The sequence below is a fragment of the Pseudorca crassidens genome, chromosome 12, assembly GCF_039906515.1.
Source record: "Pseudorca crassidens isolate mPseCra1 chromosome 12, mPseCra1.hap1, whole genome shotgun sequence".
Classification (NCBI taxonomy): Eukaryota; Metazoa; Chordata; class Mammalia; order Artiodactyla; family Delphinidae; genus Pseudorca; species Pseudorca crassidens.
Genome location: NC_090307.1, coordinates 85,782,750 through 85,805,320, shown reverse-complemented (window position 1 = coordinate 85,805,320; position 22,571 = coordinate 85,782,750). Strand labels below are relative to the sequence as shown.

The window sequence follows — 22,571 nt, the reverse complement described above, 5'->3', positions numbered from 1 at the left end:
ACATGGTGTCTATTTTTAAATTATTTTAAGTATTACACTGGCAAGAGAGATGACAAATTAAATGTTTTAAAACATGGTATTACAGCAAAGAAATCATGTAACAAAACTCAGCAGCCTTTGCAACCACTGTGTTTCTCTTCAGAGACATATTTTAAGAAAACTAGAGGTTACTGAGGATAAAGAAATAAATGAAATAAAATGTTTCTTTTTCTTACCAGTCACATATCTTCTTAACCTTGTGGCCAATCTGCTCTCCCCAAAAGGATATCAAAAACACATACCATTTTATGACTTCTCCCTACAAAGAATAAAGATAACTGTTACTTCTCTGTCTAGAACTTTGAAAACTGGCAGCTCGCACTCTGTCAGAGTTAGTTCATTCATTCATTCATTCAACAAACACTAAACACTGTCCATCCTCATTATCTGCAGATTCCATAATTGCAAATTCACCCCAGAAATCATTCATAACCCCCAAATCAATACTCAAGCATTTATTCATTTGTGGACATGCAGAGTGACAAAAATTTTGAGTCACCCAATGTGCATATTCCTGCTGAGGTCAAACAAGGTGACCCTCTGCCTTCTTATTTCAGCTCATACTATAAACAAGTGTCCTTTTTGTGATCTATTTAGCGCCAAGTTTTTCACAGTTTTGTGCTTTTTTTGGTGATTTCACTGTTCAAAATGGTCCTCAAAGCTGTCTAGTGTTTCCGAGCACATGAAGGCTGTGACATGCACTTACGTGTGTCCCATCAGCTTTGTTCAGACAGGCGTGATGGTGCGGTTGGCAGTGAGTTCAATGTTAATGCATCAACAGTACATATTAAATAAGGTGTCTTTAAATAAAACAAGGTTATGTAGTGATCGGCTGACAAGAACGCTATGACCAGAGACTCACAGGAACATAACCCTGTGCTTCCCCTAGAAGCAAGGGTTCAGTTCTCACGGAGACTGTACAGTGTTAACTACTACGAATAATGAGAACTGACTGTATTTACAAATATTCTACAAATAGAACTGAATAGGTTTTTGGCCAATTTGCCAGGCACTGGTTCCCAGTGCTAGGAATACAGCAGTGAACAAAACAGACAAAAATCCCTGACCTGGGAGGGAAGGGAGGGGAGGGAAGCTTATATCAAGTTAGCAGCAAGACACTAGGAAAGTTCATAATATGCCAAATGGAGATGAGGGCGATAAAGACAATAAAGCTGGGAGGGGTGACAGGGACAAAGAGGCTGGGGGTTGAGCTTTTAAATCAGGCGAGGAGGGAAGGCCTCCCTGAGAAGGGGACATCTGGGCCTAGAGGAGTGAAGGGGGTGAGGGAGCGAGCCACATGGATCCTGGGGAAGAGCCTCCTGAGCCCGAGGAAAAGCTCGTGCAGAGGCAAGACGAGGGGAAGCGAGCAGGCCAGCCTGGCTGAAGAGGAATGGCCAGGGGGTGACAAGATGGGACACCGTGAGACAGGAAGCCACAGGAGGGCTTTGAGGCGGGACGGGGGGTGTGGTGGTGAGACGCTCCGACTCATTTTACAGGGATCATTCTGGATGCTGGGCGGAGAAGAGCTGAGCTGGTGCTTACTGAGACAGGCCAGCCTGGACGGGCAGGTCTTGGGGGGAAGATGGGCAGTTCAGTTTTAGGTGTCACATGGAAAGGTCTTCCAGAAACTTCAAAGGTATGGAGGAGCCAGTTAAATACAAGTCTGGTATTCAGGGGGGAGATCCAAGCCAGATGTATACATTCGAGGGATGGTATTTAAAGCCATGAAGTTACACGGGATCCCTAAGGGCACAGAGGAGAGAAGCAATCCAAGAATTGAGCTCTGGGGCGGAGGGGATGGGGAACAGGTTGGGGAGCTTCAGGCAGAGCAGAGGCACTTGGGTCCCGAAGGCAGGGACGCGGGGCGGCCGGGAAGGGGAGGCCAGGGAGGTGGCGGGCGGAGGAGATGGCTGAGGTGTCTGGGAGGCTGGTTACGTGGGATAAGCAAGCGAATCGCACAGTGCATGAACCACACTGAGGATGAGGGAGGCCAGATTTCTCGCTGTCAGAAGAGAGTGCAAAACACCGAAAAAGAGACGTCCAGAATCGTAGGTTAGAGTCTGAGCAAACGGTTTTATAATAAATGTGCACAGGTAGCTGCAGAAGCGGATACAGCTCTGTGCACGTGTGTGTGTGTGTGTGTGTGTGTGTGTGTGTGTGTGTCCATGTTTTGACTGCTGAAAGGGCCCAGAAGCAATGACACTCCACTACATGATGAGAACTCAAACATCCAGATCCTTGTTTCTAAATTCCATCCTCCACTAAAAGGAACCAGCGGTCCTTGAAGGAATGGCTGACTCCAGACAGAGGCAGGGACCATCCTGTGGTGCCAGAAAGTAAGGGGTTGCTCAGTGAATGCTGCAGACGTGCCAAAGGCCAGAGGAACACGCACGAAGGGACGCCCAGTGGCCAAATCAGGGACAATTTGGGCATCAAAGTAAAAAGGACTGGGACTCCCTGGTGGCGCAGTGGTTAAGCATCCACCTGCCAATGCAGGCGACACGGGTTCGAGCCCTGGTCCGGGAAGACCCCACATACCACGGAGCCACTAAGCCCGAGCGCCACAACTACTGAGCCTGCGCTCTAGAGCCCGTGAGCCACAACTACTGAGCCCACGTGCCACAACCACTGAAGCCCACGCGCCTAGAGCCCGTGCTCTGCAACAAGAGAAGCCACTGCAATGAGAAGCCCGTGCACCACAACACAGAGCATCCCCCACTCGCTGCAACTAGAGGAAAGCCCGTGCACAGTAACGAAGACCCAGCGTGGCCAAAAATAAATAAATAATTTTAAATAAATAATAAAAAGGATCGCAACAGATTACAAGTCATTAAATAAAGACGAATGCCTAAGTCCGTGGATGAATGAGCGAGTGACTGAGAGGGCAGGGAAAGCACGGCCTCCTGGAGGACGGTAACTAGTAAGTACAGAAGGAAGGATGGGAACAGAGTAACCCCCTGGCAATCGCAACAGAGGTGATGGGGTCAAGAGAGTCATCGTGGAGGCTGAGGCTGGTGGGCAGAGGTCTGCTGAGGAACAAGGCCCCAGTAACCTAGGAACACCTCCTCACCAGCTACTGATCAATTAAATAGAGCAAGATGGTGACATTAAGGTGGAGAAACCTGGACGACACCAACATGACCAGGCCGATATTACGTGCCTCCTGGTGGGAGGTGCTGAGAGGACCAGATAATTGACTCCGTGGTGTTCCCACCAGCAACGTGTGATCCGAGCCTGGTCAAGAGGAAGCACAGAATGGACCCCAAGAGAGGGTCATCCTGCAGAATGTGAAGCCTGTCCCGAATGCAAAGCACAGTCCCAGGCAGGGCAGTGGACCAGAAAGGAAACAATGCAAACTGTGGGGAATTTGATGGCATGTTTGTATTGGACCAAGTGTTGCATCTGTGTTGATTTTTCTCATTTTGAGGGTTGTACGGTGGTTATATAAAATAGCGTCGTTATGAGGGGGCAACACATACATGTCCACGGCTTCCTCGCAGAAGGTCTGGAAGGAGCCTAATGAAAATGGGGATAGATATGCAGAAAGAGTGAGTGGAGTATATATGGCAAAATGTTAATAATTGGGAAATCTGGGTGAAGAGACAGAAGACTTTGTTCTCTTCTGGCAACTTTTCTGTAAACTGAAATTATTTCAAAATAAACTATTGAAGAAACTACACAGGGGGGACTTCCCTGGTGGCGCAGTGGTTAAGAATCCGCCTGCCAATGCAGGGGACATGGGTTCGAGCCCTGGTCTGGGAAGATCCCACATGTCGCGGAGCAACTAAGCCCGTGCACCACAACTACTAAGCCCACGCTCTAGAGCCCACGAGCCACAACTACTGAGCCCATGTGCCACAACTGAAGCCTGCGTGCCTACAGCCCGTGCTCCACAACAAGAGAAGCCACCGCAATGAGGAACCCGCGCATCGCAACGGAGAGTAGCCCCTGCTCGCCGCAACTAGAGAAAGCCCGTGCACAGTAACGAAGACCCAAAGCAGCCAAAAAATAAAATTAAAAAAAAAAAAAAGTAATGTTTGTGAAATTCTTACCTGATAAACTAGGATATTCATTTCTAAAAAGTGTTTAAAAAAAAAAAAGAAAGAAAATACCCAGGGGGAAGAAAGAAATGGTATTTATAGTGCATCTGAATTTGAAGATTCCTTAACAATTTTAAAAATAGTACTGTGTCAGGGAACACAACCACCTAAGACATAATATGGAACACGGATGTATGCAACATAAAAAATACAAATCATAAAACCATATGAAACTGCCTGAGTCTAGTTTTGACAGAGAGACTGGTCAGCACCTAGAAACAATACTGACAAAGGAGAAAATGGGTAGAAATATGCTCTGGGGTCTGTAAGGACTTCAAGGGGTCGACCCAAAAGGCATTAAACATGACACTATAAATAAATCCTCGAACCTGAGTAAAAGTTACCAAATCAAATCTCATATCCTCCCCAGAACAAGGACTAACAGAACGCACACTGAAACATAAATAGCGACTCTCTCTAAGCTGGAGGATTACAGGTGACTGATTTTCTTCTTCATGTTTTCTATATTGTTCCCAATTTTCTAATAACGAGCACGCATTTCCTTTGTAATCATGGGGGAGGGAGGAGTTGTAGTTTCAAGAGAAAATCTGCCCATTATACGTCAACAAAAAAATGAGAAGTGAAGAAAAAGTAAAGAATTTTTAAAAAATACATATATATCTCTAACCATGTCTCCATATTTCTTCACAGACATTTAATGCCCTTTAACAAATCCGGTAAAAACTCAGCACAAAAGAGCTTAGACACTGTATAGAAAAAAATTTTTTTTACAGAGTAAATGCTCTGCAGGAGAATGATGGACATGTTCTTTTAATTAAAGAAAAAACTCAAAGAACATGTAAATGCTGCTTCAGAACAGTTTTAATCTTCACCTTTACATAGAGAGATCGTAATGGTCACAGGTGAAGGATAATCAACATATTGCTACCGGCAGTTTCAGGAGCCACAAAAACTATTACAGGTGTATGGTTAACGAACAGCTTGACTGATCAGATTTTCCAACGTGTGTGGTTTACTTAGGCTGAACCATATGAAAATTATTTCACAGCCAAACTCCTTTAGGTGTCAAAACTATTAATCTTATAGCCAAAAATCCTGAGGCAAATCTAGGAAAGAAAACACGAACGCTTTTCTCAAAATTGAGAATCCCAAGTTCCTTTTCTACCCTTAGTAGATAAGTTCAGCCTCACTTAGACCAATATATAATAGTTATTTTTATGGTGAAGTCTTTAAAAAAAAAAAAATCACAGCTATTTTAAAAGGTAATGATGGCTTTGGCTGCCCTGCTTCTCTTCCTGAATAATTCATTCCTGAAGCCTTAGATGTGCATTCAGGGATGGACCTGGGGTGGGGGGGGAAGGGCAGCAGTGACCCAGGGCAAAGTCAGAGCCCAAGCAAAGTGAGGAGGCCCTGCAGTCCACACTAGGGGACAACCCGGGCTGGGGGCTGGGGAACTCGGAGCTCCAGGCAGAGAGAGGAGCGAGGCAGCAGAGATGGGAAATCAATGGGCAGACTGGTCACACACAAGGGGACTTATCAAATCAGTACATTAACAATAATAGGAGCCAAGTTTCCCACCACTGAAGAAAGGAGTTACAAACACAGAAAGAGAGAAACTTAGAATGAACCCTGTGGTGTTGGACTGGAATTGGATGTAAACTCACAGTTTTCATATATACACACAGGTACAGAAATAAAGCTGTGAGTGTGTGTGAGCCGTGTGCGTGTGTGCGTCCTAGAGCTGTCCACTGACAGAGCTGGGAACAGCGACACCTCAGTCCCCATGGGCACACCCGGAGACCGCATCCTGGCTTCTAATTACCGTTCTCCACTAAAGAGAACCAGGTTCCTTGGAGAAATGGCTGATTCCAGAGCCGCGTGAGGGAAATTACAAGATGAATCGGGACATCTTGTTATGCAGGAAAGAAAAGAAGGATTCAAAAAATGATGGGAACATGTAAAAAGAAGATAAAAGCCAGCTAAATGGGCTCCAATGGCCAAATCTAGAGCATGTGAATATCAAAATAAAGAATTACAGTAACAGAGTATAACTCATTGAATAAAACAGGAAATAAATTAATGCACTGAAAATCTGATGAGAAATTGAGTACTTACAGAGTTTCAAAGCACCTCCCCCAAAACATGTACTAAATACAAAGGAAATGGAGTAATAAATTCACAGTGGAGAAGCTTAGGAGTCGCTACCTTGAGCAAGTGATCAAAGTGAACATCACTAGTAATGGGACAAAGGAACTGTGCACCCCTGATGGGAAGCAGCATCACTTCCTGCCCAAGACACATAACTTGAATCTAACCATGAGAAAACATCAGACAAACCCAAACAGAGCGGCATTCTACCAAAATAAAAACCACTGGTCTGTAATAATTTTTAAATGTCCAGGTCACGAAGGTCAAGGTAAGACTGAGAAATTATCCCAGAATGAAGGAGACCAAAGAGACATGACAATTAAGTCTAAGGCCTGATTCTAAACTAGATCCTTTGCTATAAAAGACAGTATTGTGGGAATTCCCTGGCGGTCCGGTGGTTAGGACTCCGAGCTTCCACTGCACGGGGCCCGGGTTCCATTCCTGGTCGGGGAACTAGGATCCCGCGTGCTGCGCGGCTGCAAATAAATAAATGAATAAATAAATGCCAAAAAAAAAAAAAAAAAAAACAGTGTTGGGACGGCTGGTGAAACCCAAACAGGACCTGAGGCTGGGAGGGTGGCGACGCATCCACGTCAACGTCCCAGGCATACTATGGCGGTGCGGGAGAGAGTCCTCCATGTTAAGAACTACCCCCCAAACGCATCCAAGGATGGCAAGGCACGTGGTGGACAGCTCACTGAAGTGCTCCGCTCTGCGCTGTGCCTCCAGCTTCAGCGCAAGTCCGCCGCTGCTAAACGGGGAGGAGGTGCCCACTTACCGTTTCAGGGTCTTCCAGGGGCCCCTCCAGTTCTGCGTGCGTCACGATGCTGTGCCCTCTGCAGGCTCGCCACAGCGTTTTCCCGAATGCTTCAGCTTTCCCTTGGTTAATGAGGCCAGACACAAATCTGTGAGACACCAAAGGCTGTGGTCCAGTAAGCGCAATGAGGATTACCAAACCACATGAAGAGGGCGGCAAAGCCCTTCACGCCTGCCCAAGTGCTGGCGATATCCTCAAAGCCCTCCAACTGCAAAATATCTGAAATGCTGCATAAAATATTTTTGAAACGTCCTCTTCAATGTAGAGCTGAGCCCATAATTTCGAGAAATTCTTGGAATCCAAAAATAAAACAGGACCTCGTAGCTGTGCCCTGATGCATTATACTGACCCAGTATCTTAAGGCCTTGGGTTTCAATGCCAGCAAGGGAGACAGGAGATGGGCTCTGGGTCGATATCAGGTGAAGAGATGGAACTGAACCCCCAATCCCCACAAAGTTGGGACTCTTGCCCCCCAACAAAGGGTTACACCTTAAGTGAATGGGTGGACTAGAAAAAAATCCACCTTGCAAAGGAGCCTACAAGCAAACTTGTTTATTTCGGCTTTGGTTTTGGAGAGAAGGGGAAGAGTGTTACTTGAGAATTTACAACCACATCTTAGGATGCATCAGGCAGAGAGAAAACAAACAGAAAAACAAAGAAACTCAAGCTGAGAAATTAACGTAAAATGATTCCAGGTAGGTAGAGTGCTCCCAAGTACCTGACATATGTAAAAATAAGTTCTCTCTGAAAGAGTACAGCCTCAAACTAAACATCATTGAATTCCTACACATAAGGAATAGAGGAACAGTTCATAATAAAAAGAAATCACAAATCACATGAGGAAACAAGTTACCATTAGTTCAAGTAAACAGAGAGAGTGAACAGTGGAAAGACACCCTTAAAATACGATTAATAAATTAACCGACTCAGTTTAGCCCCTATGTTTCCACCAAACAAAACAGGACTTGACGCTTCAATGACCAATTATTTTAGGCTATGGAGTAACGAAGAATGGCATAACTGGCATAAATTGCTCCTTTCCACCTCATTATACCGAAAGAAGAAATTTCCATCGTATTTAGCTAAAAAGTCAATACAGCTGAGTGATTCAACTCAACAAATACAGGAGTACAGTGTTTTCTTAAACAAATATTCACTTTCTTTCATTCCATCACAGGCTTTCAGATGGTGGCCGTCCTTCCACTCAACACAGCTCGTCTCCCACTGACAAGAAGGACAGTGTAAAGCTCGACCCGCCAGTTGCCACTTACCCCAGTTTTGCTCCCAGCCTCTGCATACAGCTGTAGTCCAACAAAGAATCGTTCTCCAAGGAAGGGAATTCTTCGTAAGTGGGTTCAAACTAAAAAGAGATATGAAACCAAGTGTGTCTCACTGAAAGTGACACTTTAATTCTCAAGTCGTGTTTCCAAACAAGTTTGCAGGGCATAGGAACTCAGATTTGGGTGCCAAGGCCCCAAGGTAACTCAGACACGTAACTCAGCTCTGATAGATGAAGAGCATAACTTCCCTGTCCCTTATTTGTAAGCTAGTTGAAGACATTTACTTGAAAGTATAGTTATAATTTATGCCATTGCCTTAATTCAAGACAGAGTAACTGTATCAGAGGTCACCGCTACAGAAAGTGAAACAAAGTTCATAAGGGACATACGTCTCCCCTCTCTGATACTCAGCTGAGTACTGTGCTACTGCATAGGCTGTTCTTTATTCCCATACAGATTTTTTTTTTTTAATTCCATTACTCTCAGCAATTTGAGAAGAAAAAAACAAACTAAATTTTAGAGTTTGACTTCCAGTGTTCAATTTTTTCTCATGATCATAAGATTTTTTTCAACTGCAAACTAAAGCATTTCATGAATAGGAAGTGGTTATGGTTAAAACCAACCAACAAAGGAGAGGCTTAAAACTTCTTTTAATGTCATATAATCCAACTGAAAGATAAAGGTAAGATCAAAATGTATCTGATTTTTTTTAAATGTATCTCTTTTTTTTTTTTTTTTTTTTAATTTTTAGCTGCGTTGGGTCTTCGTTGCTGTGTGCGGGCTTTCTCTAGTTGCGGCGGGCAGGGGCTACTCCTTATTGAGTAAGGGGTATCTCTTCCAATGAGGAAGTCCCTCTATCTCTTTTAAAAAGCAACACCTCTACAGGAGTTAATAACAAAACCCAAAACTTTACGAGAACGAGAATTTTATAAAAGAAATATACTTCTGGGACTTCCCTGGTGGCCCAGTGGTGAAGACTCCACGCTTCCACTACAGGGGGCACGGGTTCAATCCCTGGTCAGGGAACTAAGAACCTGCGTGCCGCGTGGCGCAACCAAAAGAAAGAAAGAAAGAAAGGAAGGAAGAAATGCACTTCCTCCCGAGCATCGCCAGCACCTGCATGTCGCGCCTGACGAAGGCCTTGCTCACTCGCAGCACGTGGGTGTACTCGGTCAGCTCCAGGAGGTTCTTCCTCAGCCTCTCCTTGTTCTTCGTGACCTCCCTCAGCTCAGCCTCCAGCTTCTGCAACTGCTCCTGAAATGAAACGGCAGCAGGGTTAGTTCCAAGTCTGGTTCTAATATTCTTTTCACAGTACCCCAGAACTAGTAGAGGTTTTAAAAAGCCATAATGTATGAGAGTTTGATAGGGATATGAAAACATGCACAGGTTTTTGGTTTTGTTTTTTTTTGCGGTACACGGGCCTCTCACTGTTGTGGCCTCTCCTGTTGTGGAGCACAGGCTCCGGACACGCAGGCTCAGCGGCCATGGCTCACGGGCCCAGCCGCTCCGCGGCATGTGGGATCTTCCCGGACCAGGGCACGAACCCGTGTCCCCTGCATTGGCAGGCGGACTCTCAACCACTGCGCCACCAGGGAAGCCCCACACACAGGTTTTTAAAGTCCATCATCTGCTGCTTCATATTAATTCAGGTACCTGTGATGGCAAGCACGCAGATGCCGTGATGACTATGAGTGCCCTACGGCTGGACCCAATCTCTAATCTCAGGTCCTATCATTTCTTCTGGTTTCCCTTCATCTGCTTATCCATTACCAATACACCAAAGAGTTTTCCTTTTTCAAGACTACATTTCCTTTTATTTGCAACATAGAAAAATTTTAGATAATCTTTCCCAAACATATTATTCCTGGTCTCTAGCTTAAGAGCTTCTATGCAGTTTCACTTAACACAATTAATTAAGCATAAAAATACTTGAGAACGAATCTTCTTTAACAATTAGTTATATACCAAGCATCCTTAACAATCCTTAAGTATTAAAATGATAGAAGCAGAAATCTGTAAAACAACCCACGGTATTCAGACAAATCACCTGACACGCTACATTCAGTACTTGTGTTCTGCCTTATAAAAAACGATAAGCAGCCAGTAATCACTATATTTGTAATTACATCAAAAGCGACACACCAAACAGGCCAAGCCAGATGACTGCTCTCATCTGACCGTACAGTTCTCTCTCGAGTCCATTCATATACCAACTGTTAAATGACATCCTCCCAGAAAAACAAACAGAGCAGCCAGCAATGGAATGGTCCTAATTATACAGTACTAAGAGCTGTAAAGGGCTCCAGTCTATTTCCCAGTGTGATGAATTATCAGATGATTAGAGCAAAACCTCAGGAGATAATTCATGGGGGGGAAGGGGGGATGCTAATGTACAAGCCAGTGCTCTCACGGTGGTGGGGGACTCCAGAAGAAGGAATCTCATTTGCTGCTCATGGGGAACCACCTGGCACCTTCACACGAGCTTCTGAAAATCAGAGGGGGAAGGGCCAGGGTGAACTGGGGAGAGTGCGAAGGGCACAGGCCTGAAGCCTCCATGTGCAGCAGGAGAGGCTTGCTAAGGCCTGCACAGGCCCGGAGTCACATCACATGAGCCCAGATCTCACAACCTAACTCTTGTTAGTCTCTGTTCAATACCACCTGTCTTACATTTTATTTTTTTCTAATATATTCTTTTTTTTTTTTTAATTTATTTTTATTTTTGGCTGCGTTGGGTCTTCGTTGCTGTGCGCGGGCTTCTCATGGTGGCTTCTCTTGTTGTGCAGCACAAGCCCTAGGCGCGCGGGCTTCAGTAGCTGTGGCTCGGAGGCTCTAGAGCACAGGCTCAGTAGTTGTGGCACACGGGCTCTACAGCGCAGGCTCAGTAGTTGTGGCGCAGGGCTTAGTTGCTCCACAGCATGTGGGATCTTCCCGGACCGGGGCTTGAACCCGTGTCCCCTGCATTGGCAGGTGGATTCTTAACCACTGCACCACCAGGGAAGCCCTGTCTTACATTTTAAAAGAAAACCAAATTCCAGTTAAAATTTATCACAGATAACCTGTTACTGAGAATTAACCATAATACAGTCTTTTGCTTTTCATTCCACGGTTTTGAGAAGAAAGGCAGAAAAGCACAAGACAATATAAAGTAAGTGAATAAGCAGTCTCTGAGGTCAGTGACCTAAAACCGCTTCTTCAGAAACCAGTTACCTGCATTTCGAGCACTTGTTTAAGGGGTGGTGCAGGAGGACTGGTCTCTCCCTCAGGGAGGGGAATATCAGCTCTATTAATTTCCTGCACCAAATATGCTGTGGAAATAAAAGTTAAACAAATTAGACTCAAAAACTTACTACAGGACATTGCAGTGAGAACATTTTACATCCCAACCTTTCCCAGGTCATCTAAAAACTAATGTCTAAATGCATAAAATCTTGCCTGTCGCAACTGACTGATAGGATGCCTTCTGCAGCCTTGTTTCCAAAGATCTGCAAAATAATGCTGCCTAGAGAGATGAGCGTGCAGTGACAAAACAAACAGTAACCTGGATACACATTTTCTGAAATTCCCCACGTCCTTCATTTCTAAAACTCTAGTTAAAGAACTTTGGAGTCACAGCTGCCTCTGCACCTGTATAGGAAGCAGAAGGTTAAGGACACACTTGGAAGTGCAGGAATAATCCAATGATAGACCTATAATCGTCCCCACCAGAGACGTTAGTGCAACCTCCCTGCAGACACCATTAGGAGGAAATACACATCCATCAGGAAAAACACATCCTCTATCAGTCTCCTCTATAAGGAGGAGACCACAGGACAGAAAGTCAGGTTCTCCTGAGTCCCCAGTTAGCCGTGATGTTTTAACTTAGAGCAACTTACACTGCCTTCTCTACTTACATTAAAAACTAGATTCATGAAACTAATAATGAACCAGCCAAAAAAAACTTAATTTCTTTAGTTTACATTTTCAATTCCATGAAGCGTTCTTTTCCTTAGGATAAAAGTCATAATACCTGGTAAAGTCATTACCAGATATAGTATTTTGGAGAAATGTTAACTAGTTATTTTATTAGAAAGAGAGAGAGAGAGAAAGAGAAAGAAAGGAAGGAAGGAAGGAAGGAAGGAAGGAAGGAAGGAAGAAAGGGAGAAAGAGAGAGAGAAAGGGAAGGAGGAAGGGAGGAGGGAGGAAGAAAAGCGATGATGTCTTACCCATAAGATAGCAAAGGAAGCACTGGGTTTAACAGCTTTCTGGAAATGGATGTAAATTTTTTTAACCTATCTTTTATACCTAAATTTACTTGAGAGTTCATTTTCTTTTTAAGTCTGCATTCTTTTTGAAATAGTCTAAGCTACAGGAAGTCCTGGACACATCTAATGTGTTGTCACTCCTGCCCCGCCTTTGAAAACTCATTCCGAATATACAACCTGTCCAATGACTTATATATATGGCAAGGATGGGGATGTGGTATCACCCTACCCTACATGATCCACACAAATAACTGGGACCTCAAACAATATGCAGACAACTAGACTTCAGATGACTAACAGGTTTCTTTCGATCTTAAAAACCCCCAATTAAAAAATATAAAATCCACAATAATTAACTGCTATTAGAAATCATTCCAAAAGTCATCTTCTCTCCCCTCCTCAACACTCTCACTCCCAGGTTTTTCTGTTCATCCCTCTAAAAACAAATTTGGTACTTTAGACAATTACTGGCATCGTTCCCCCCTCTCTATTTCAGTCAGAATTTCAAGGTTAGAATTGATAAAGACTATTTTATTTTAGGCTAAGACGTTAAAGGTTTTACGGCTGAGTTTTAATGGTTAACAGTCAGAGAACACTGATCTCTACAAAGGAAGCCCTGAAAAAAAGGAAATTATAACCAATGTATCTGCCATTTCCTACCTCCCCTGTTCTCTGATAAAATTTTAAGTAATCTATTAATGTGTATACAATGTTTTTAAGTTATAATAGATTACAAGGGATTGGCTAAATAAATTATGGCACATTAATACCATAAAATACTATGCAACCATTATAAACAATGATGAGTCAATCTGTTTATTGACATGAAAAGATGTTAAAGTACCATCAAATGAGAAACAAAGCTAATAACAAAATAACCTGACCATTATGTATGTAAATCCTTACTTTTATAGATGAACAGTAAAAAAATATATAAACCTACATAATAGTGAATACATGAATGGTGAGAATATGGACGACTTCTTTTTTCCTTTCTACTTGTCTAGATTTTCTAATTTTTCTAAAGTGAACAAGGTTTACTTATATAACAATAATTATTTAAGTTATTAAAATAAACTTACCCAATATTCGCTCTAGTTCTTCACACCTCTTCACCTCACCAACAAATTTTCTTTGGAAAGAACTTACATTCTGGTTCAGCTGAGAAAAAGATGAAAATTTTGCTTTGAATTTTCTCCAATTTAAAAATAAATTCGATTTTATAAATAAAATATGATAGTCAAGGGTTTGGGGGGAAGCAGATCCTCGGACACTACTGGATAGGAGCATAAACTGACACATCTTTTCTGGAAAGCGATTTGGCAACTGTTACCAAAAAAACAGCCTGAAAAGTATCCTCTGGCCCAGAAATATCCCGTGAAGAAATTCAACCTAAAGGAACAAACTATGGATACGGACCAAAATGTATCTAAAAGAGCATCCACCTCAGGGATAGAGAAAAAATGCTTAACAGTGGAAAACTGGTTAAAGAAATCACAGTCTATATCCACACTGGGGAACACTACTCAGCAGTAAAAAGGAACAAACTGACACATCAACATCACAGAGGATGTTCAGAAACATGATGCAAATGAAAGACACAGAAGACCACATATTGTGTGACTCCATGTCTATGAAATGTCCAAGAAAGGAAAACCTAGAGGCAGAAAGTAGGTTAGTGACTGCCTGGGTCTTGGGGTAGGGACGGGGATGACCTGTAAATGAGCATAAGGGACCTTATTGGGATGATGTGACGGCCTAAAACTGGATTGTGGCAATGGACGTGCTACTCAGAAAATTTTCTAAAAACCAACAAATTGTACGCTTGAAATGGGTGAATTTTATGATACACATCAATAAAGTTGGATAAAAATTATGGTTCAGTAATATAATTGATTACTATGCACTTATTAAAAATTATGTTTTAAATGATGAGGTATTTGATTATATTAAGAAATTATTATTAAAATTTTTAGGTATGATAATGGTATTGTGGTTATGATTTTTTTAGGGTCCTTACCTTTTAGAGATACTTATTGAAATATTTATGAGTGAAATTATACATCCGGGATTTGCTTCAAAATGATCTTGTCTGATGGGTGGGGTTTTTTGGGACCACACGACTTTTGAGATCTTAGTTCCCCAACCAGGGATCAAACCCGGACCCGGCAGTGAAAGCGCCGAGTCCTAACCACTGGACCCCCAGGGAAGTCCCACCATTGGTTTATAATATGGGTCCACAGTTCACTGTTCCCATATACTCTCCCCTTTACTTAAAATCTTATCAGGACTTCCCTGGTGGTGCAGTGGTTAAGAATCCTCCTGCCAATGCAGGGGACACAGATTTGAGCCCTGGTCCGGCAAGATCCCGCATGCAGTGGAGCAACTAAACCCATGTGCCACAACTACTGAGCCTGCGTTCTAGAGCCCACGAGCCACAACTACTGAGCCCCTGTGCCACAACTACTGAAGCCCACGCACCTAGAGCCCATGCTCCGCAACAAGAGAAGCCACCGCGATAAGAAGCCCGCACACCGCAACAAAGAGTAGCCCCCGCTCGCCACAACTAGAGAAAGCCCGTGCGCAGCAACGAAGACCCAACGCAGCCAAAAATAAATAAATTTATTAAAACAAAAACATCTTACTATATAAAGCTTAAAACCATAAAAAATTGTAAAACAATATTTAATAAAATGAGGAAATTAGTCATGCATGATTTATGTGTGAAAAAAGACTAAAGATATTATCAGTGTGGCTCCAATTATCTAAAAATACCTATGTACATACATTTTAAAATATTACTAGAGGGATTCCCTGGTGGTGCAGTGATTAAGAATCCGCCTGCCAATGCAGGGGACACGGGTTCAAGCCCCGGTCCGGGAAGATCCCACATGCTGCGGAGCAACTAAGCCCGTGCGCCACAACTACTGAGCCTGTGCCCTAGAGCCTCCGAGCCACAGCTACTGAAGCCCACGCGCCTAGAGCCCATGCTCCGCAACAAGAGAAGCCACCGCAATGAGAAACCCGCGCACAGCAACAAAGACCCAACGCAGCCAAAAATAAATTTATTTTTAAAAATTAATAATAATATTAGAAAAATAATGTTTGATTGGACACTATGAACCAAAAAGGTAAAGTGTTTGTTTCTAGGTAATGGGATCATGGAAATTAGTATCTCATGCTTCCCAAATTTCCCACAATGGACGTATATTACTTTCACAATTTTTTAAATTACAGTAATCATTCATGTTGAAAGGCATTTGGGGCAAGAATTTTACCTTCACTCCATGCAGCATTATACTGGCACTCTCAAAAAGGAGAATTAGAAACAGCTTGGCATGAAGCTGCTTGAACAACCTGAGAATGTCTATCCCAAAGGCTTGGTTCTTGTTCAGTTTTTGGAAATTTTTTTTAAAGAGTTAACGAGAAGAAAGATAAAAATTTGAATTTCACTTGTTTGTCACATTCGCATTCATTTCCGGAAGTCATATTAATCCAAAGTAGTAACCACTTTCGAGTCCTAATGATTCAGACACAATCTATCTCAACAGAACTAAGAATGAGCAGAGGAAGCTACCCGTCAAAAGCTGTCTATTAACGACAGACATGACTTCTCAGTTTCACTGTCTTTTTCGTCAATATCAAACACTAACTCAAATTGGACACTATGGTTCCACACATAGAATCTTCACGAAGAGGCAAACTTCTGTGGCAACACCACACAGGATTGGATCTGACATCCACCGTCACCATCTTACACAGTACGTTAACTGGTTTTTTCTGTTGCATGGTTTCTTTTATAAAGTTTTGCTTCTATTTTCTTTTTAGGGAGGCACCTTTAATTCCGGGCTAACGCTATGAAGTACATTTTTTAAAATTATTTATTTATTTATTTTTGCTTGTGTTGGGTCTTCGTTGCTGTATGCAGGTTTTCTCTAGTTGTGGAGAGCCAGGGTTACTCTTCGTAGCGGTGCGCGGGCTTCCCATTGCGGTGGCTTCTCTTGTTGCGGAGCACAGGCTCTAGGCACGCGGGCTTCAGTATTGCAGCATGCGGGCTCAGTAGTTGTGGCTCGCAGGCTCTGCAGGCTCAGTAGTTGTGGCACACGGGCTTAGTTGCTCCGCGGCATGTGGGATCTTCCCAGAGCACGGATCGAACCTGTGCCCCTGCACTGGCAGGCGGATTCTTATCCACTGCGCCACCAGGGAAGCCCTATGAAGTACATTTTAATGCAGATTTGTTTTAACACTAACATTTAACCTAGAAAAACCAGCAGAGGCTGCCTGGTGCTGTTGTGACTGGTATCCACGCCACCCATCTTCCCACTCCAGCAGCTAACGGACAAAAGGTGAACGCTGTCCTCAAATTCCAGACGCTTAGAAAAGAGAGATGGACTTGCCCTTCACTGAGTCCTACTGGTGAGTTGAATAACCTTTCTTTTCCATGTCTTCTCTTTGGCTGTCACTACAGAAACCCTTGCCCTGCCTCCTCTCCCTTAGAAGGATCACTAAAAGGAAAGGCAGAAACTCTCCAGCCTGTGCAAATCAGAAAAGACGGATGTCAGGGATCCCACCTGGTGAGCACAAAGTCAGGAAGAAATTCCAGAAGAGCAGAAGTGTCAGGTGACAGAGCTTTCTGCACTAGCACCGGTGCTGCTTGACAGTCATCCCAAAGACACACACACACACACACACCCCCCTGAGCTCCGAAAACCTAGCATCACTCACACACACACACACACACACACACACACACACACACACACACACACACACACACACACACACACCCTGAGCTCCGAAAACCTAGCATCACACAAAGAAGAGCTCATTTTAACACGGCAGCTTTGTCCCCTACTACCTAATGTAATGGCACTCAATGAAACTTGCATCTTTGCGGTAATTAGGGTGTTTGTTCAAACCTCTAAGATTTAAGCTTGCTTTAAGCCTCTTGGCCTGAGTACTAACAGGATGGAAGAAATCTACCTGTTATAAAGAAGGAAGCCCATTTCTCTCACAACTGTTTCCTGAATCTTTCGGGTGCTACTAAGTCACAGCTCAGCACAGCAGCACCTGCCAGCAAAGTGGGCACCGCGTGCTGAAGCCCAAATGGCTCCAGGAACCAGGAAGAGCTGGGCCTTCTCTGCAGCCTCGCCTCCCACTCAGGAGTTTCTCTCTGACCTGGCAGTTGCCTTGTGAGGCCAACCCAGGGATCAACGACACCAGATCTTAGGTACGGGTGGTTCCCTCTTGAAACTAAGGAGCCCTCAGAAAGACGAAGGGAAACCAGAGGAGATGAAAGCTGGGTCCCAGGAAATAAAATGTTCATCCAAGTGAATTCCAGTTCAATTAGCAAAGGTCCTGCTTCATAATCTCCCTTTCACACTGCTCTTTTCCTTCATGGCACTTATCACAGTTCATAATCAGTGTCTCTCCTACATTGTGAGCAACAAAAACACAGGGACTTTGTCCACCCTGCTCACCCCTGAGTCCCCAGCACCAAACTCAGTGTCTGCAACAGAGCAAGCACTCAATGAAAGCTTGTTCATTCATTCCACAGAGGCATACTAGTGCCCACAAAGTCAGGGACTGTACTCAGGAATCAGGAATAAACAAGGCAGGCAAGGCCATTACCCCACCCCGGGGGGGCTGACAGTCCACGGTGGAGACAAACAATAAATAAACAGATATATAAACAAGGGTTTATTACTATTTGCTGGGAAGACAAGTCTCATTCAACAAATTCTGACTGCACTCCAACTCCTTCCTAGGCAGTGATATGTACATCATCAGGTATCGGTGAACAAAAACGACAAAAATCCCGCCCCTCAGGAGCTTACACCAAATTCATTCCCAGTTCAGGCTCCTGGCTCTTCCAGTTCCCTCCACCTGGGAACTTGTTCCCCCAGATCTTCCCAGCGCCGGCTCCTGCCCATTCAGGTCTCAGCCCAAGAACACTTCCTCAGAGAGACCTCTCTGACCACCCCCAACTGAGGCACTATCTCATCCCCCCGTTTTATTTTCTGTATGGCAAACATATTCCTGTTTACGTATTCATTTGCTTAATATTTCTCACGTTCCCCCTGCCCCGTAAGTTCCAGAAGGGCTCCAAGAGGCCTTATCAGAGTTGTTCTCCCGCTTAGCCCAGTGTCTGGCCCAGAGTCCGTGCTCCGAAGCATCAGATGGCACGACCCGAGTGGACGAAGACGACGCGGAGCGTTCCTAACTAACCCAGCCTGGGCGGCCGCGGACCGAACATTCGGCGACCCTGGGCTCGGGCCCCGCTCTGCGGAAGTTCTGGCCGGAAAGTGGACCTCAGCTTCCCCGTATGGGAAATGGGCGCCCAGGCGCCCACGGAAATGAGGCCCGAGCGAAAGGCTCGATGCGGGAGTTCCGCGGGCAGGTGCGGCCCGCATCTCCCGGGCGACACTCACGTCTCGGAACTGGACCAGGCCCTTCTCGCCCAGGGCGCTGAGGCACTCGTAGGCCGTGCCGGACTGCAAGAAGAGCTGCGCCAGGCACATGGTCTCGCTCCGGAACAGGGACCCCATGGCTGGCCGGCCCGCGCCCCCGCGGGGCCCGAAGGGCGGCGGCGGCTCCGGGCCGCGCGGGCCCGCACGGTCAGCTGGGGCGGCCCGGAGCTCGGGCTTCTCCTGCGGCCTGGCCGTAGCCCCGAACCATGGGACTCCGCTCTGCACCAACTACCCCCGGTCCCGCCGCCGCGGACGCCGCTCCAGGAGCCGCCAGAGCCGCCCTCGAGGCCCCGCCCCCTGGCTACAGCCGGTTCCGGTTCCGCCCCCCCCCCCCGCGCGCTCTTGGCCCCCCCCCCCCACGCCGGCCGACCAATGGCGCCCGGAGTTGCGGACGACGGCGGCGCAGGCGGCGGGGCCAAACGGCGCAAACCCGGCGGCATTGCGGTGGGTCACAGAACCCGTCCGGACTCCGACCGAAAGCTGCCACTCGCTCCAATGTTCACAGCTTTTTAAAAGGAGTTTTACTGAGTTTACGTGCGATAAAGTTCACCCGACTAGAGTATACAATTTTGTGATATTTAGTAAAGTTACAAAGTTGTGCAGCCATCGTCACGATCAATTTTAGAATATTTCCATCAACCCCAGGAGGATTCCTCCTGCTCGGCTGCAGTCAATCCCCTGCCCGTCCCCAAGCTCCGGGCAATCGCTAAACAACTTCTTCTCCATAGATCTGCCTGTTAGGATATTTCCTATCAACAGAATTACACCCTGTGCGGTGTTTGCAGCTAGCTCCTGCCGCTGGCTTTTCTCTGGGGTCCTGGCCTGTGTGCGGACCAGAAAGCAGGGTCTGATGCCAGGCTGCTCTTGCCTTATACGCTCCTGCACACAGCAGCTACAGAGATCTCTGGCAGGACGAAAATGGGATGTGAGCCTACTGAAAATCCTCTGGCTTCTCCCACCGCGTTCGGAGTAAAATCCAAACTTCTCACTACGGCCAGCAAGACCCCACCGGGTCTGGCCTCTGATTTCCACAAGCCCTGGTCTCCACCTGCCTGCCCTGGGCTCCCTTTTCTCCCCTGCTCCTGCTTTCTTTCTCTTTCCAGGTGGGTGCACTTGAACTTGCTGACCCTTCCCCTGTCTCTGCCTAGAATACCCTTCTCCCAGACCTCAAAATTAGCTCCTCCAAGTCTCAGCTCAAATGTCCCTGCCTCTGAGAGGCTGTTCCTGACCAGTAGCGGGAGTAGCCCTACCACCCCACTCCACCACAGTCCTGTTTTATTTTCTTCATAGCACCTACCACTGTCTGACATTATCTTCCTTTACTGCGGGCTTTCTCCCACTGGAAATGTAAACTCGGTGGACAAAACAAGTTGCCTGCCATTTCAGTAAACAAAGGATGTTGCAGCCATCAAGCCCTCAGCCACTGCAGCTGCCCCCAGTCGTTCACCCTGAGGGGATTCAGAATGGAGAAAAACAGGATACTGACCCTAGTTAAGATGCATATCAAAGGAAAAATTTCCATGACCCCAGACTCTTGCATCTTCCCATACATAGAAAAGCACTAAAATCCTTAATTTGTGATGACTGTTTTTTTATGATTAGCAGTAATCTTTTGATGTTCAACTACTTGGTTTTTTTAAACAGAAACTCCTGGCTCTTCCTTTACCTCTTCCAAACAGCTCCTCAGCTGAGAGGCTGCCTTCCAGAGCTGTAGTCCTCAGTAAGATCCCCGAATAAAACAGAATTCTCAAGACTTCCCTGGTGGCGCAGTGGTTGCGAGTCCGCCTGCCGATGCAGGGGACACGGGTTTGTGCCCCGATCTGGGAAGATCCCACATGCCGTGGGGCGGCTGGGCCCGTAAGCCATGGCCGCTGAGCCTGCGCGTCCGGAGCCTGTGCCCGCAACGGGAGAGGCCACAACGGTGAGAGAGGCCCGCGTATGGCAAAAAAAAGAAAATGAAACTCTCAACTTTCAGATTGTGGGTTTTTTTGGTTTTTTCAGTCAACAGCTCCACTGGACGAGGGGCACTGTCTTGGTATCTCCAGTGCCCAGCACAGTAGCCACTCAATAAATACTTCCCAAATGCATATATGAATGTATAAACTTAGAAAAGGCAAAACCATATAGTATGCTCCCCCCCCACCCCGTTCTACTGCCAGAGTTTTTCCCTTCTTGCGTACAAAATCACCCTAACAAAGCCCACAAAATCAGGCTAAATTACCTGTCATTTGGAAATTTTACGTTAACTTTCCAGAGCTAGTTATACCAACCGCCATAGAAAGACTTTCTGAATCTCTGCAATGAGTCAGTTGGGTATTTCGTTTTCTTTGACAAAAAAAGACAATTTCAACTCCTAGTGGGTGTAATCACCTCAACCCACAGAGATCCACATCAAAGAAAGAGGCAGAGGGGGGAGAAATCCAGTGTTTCCACGGTGTGATACAAACAGTGGTACTTGGGGGGAGGGATTTCTTATGTCATTTGTTACATGTTTAATATGAATTAGGAAAAAACAGAACTAGATTTGTAGATTTAGAGGGGAAGGAAGATTTGAAACTCCTCTGGGCAAGAATGCTGAGCGAAGATGCAACAGCCAGGAATTCCCTAGCGGTCCAGTGGTTGGGAATCTGCACTTTCACTGCCGAGGGCCTGGGTTCAATCCCTTGTTGCGGAACTAGGATCCCACAAGCCGCATGGTGCGGGCCCCCCCAAAAAAACAAACAAACAAAATGCAACAACACAACGTAGGTAGCACCAGGATGTCAGGAGGCACTCAAAATTCAATCAAGCAGAGTGAGAGGGAAGAGACCCGCTTTTCAAAATTCAGTTTATCCACGGTGCACAAAGTCCATGTGAAACGATGACTACGTTTATCTGACCCACAAAGAAACCTCACTGGACGTGGCCGTGTGGCCACTCTTGGGCTGTGGTGGGAGACGTCCGTTCTGCTTCCCTCCCCTGGCTGCCTCGTGCTGTCTGTCCCCCAGGGGGCCCCAAGAGGAATTTCTCTCAACTAGGAAAAACTGTCCTTCCTTGAAAGCCAGCTTGTTTTTTAATCGATGGGCCCCATGATTCCTATAGCTAATCATATTTTGGTTTTTTGGCAAACTGAACATTACATGAGGGGCCTGCCTTTGCTAAATGCAAGGTCTTTGGCGTACTGTCTCGGGGGCTTGTGTTCTCTCCTGGTTCTGTTTACTTACCTAGTCATGTCCCCCTCCTGCAGCACCCCCCCATCTTGCCTCATCCATTTTCTTAGACTTTTGCACTAATATACACTTTTAAAGGCTTTAATGCATTCTTAATCCTGTCTTTGGAACAGTGGGAACTAACCGGATCAACATAAATATATTAAAAATTAAAAGACTGACTCTCTATGGTGCAAATAACATTTGGACCAAAACTCCTATGACTTTCATCATTTGTGAAAAAACTAAAGTTCCTAATAACATTTACTGACACGGTTGACCCTCTCCTGCATTTTGCTCAGTCTGGTATAGCGGTGAGGACGCCCG

At 45.4% G+C, this 22,571-nt stretch overlaps 1 protein-coding gene across 3 annotated transcripts in view; it reads right to left on the bottom strand.

Moving 5' to 3' along the window:
* Nucleotides 1-19,343, bottom strand: part of ATP6V0A2 (ATPase H+ transporting V0 subunit a2) — a 36,279-nt gene extending 16,936 nt beyond the window's left edge. For 2 of the 3 annotated variants that reach the window (XM_067701151.1, XM_067701152.1), the window contains exons 1-7: nt 19,018-19,343; nt 13,669-13,747; nt 11,553-11,650; nt 9,462-9,599; nt 8,337-8,425; nt 7,027-7,153; nt 216-298 (exon numbers count right to left, since the gene is read on the bottom strand). In XM_067701151.1, the coding sequence (XP_067557252.1) occupies nt 216-298; nt 7,027-7,153; nt 8,337-8,425; nt 9,462-9,599; nt 11,553-11,650; nt 13,669-13,747; nt 19,018-19,134 (731 nt within the window). In that variant the 5' untranslated portion in view covers nt 19,135-19,343. The remainder of the gene's footprint in view (nt 1-215; nt 299-7,026; nt 7,154-8,336; nt 8,426-9,461; nt 9,600-11,552; nt 11,651-13,668; nt 13,748-19,017) is intronic. The other variant, XM_067701150.1, reaches the window with a different exon arrangement.
* Nucleotides 19,344-22,571: the final 3,228 nt, after the last annotated feature.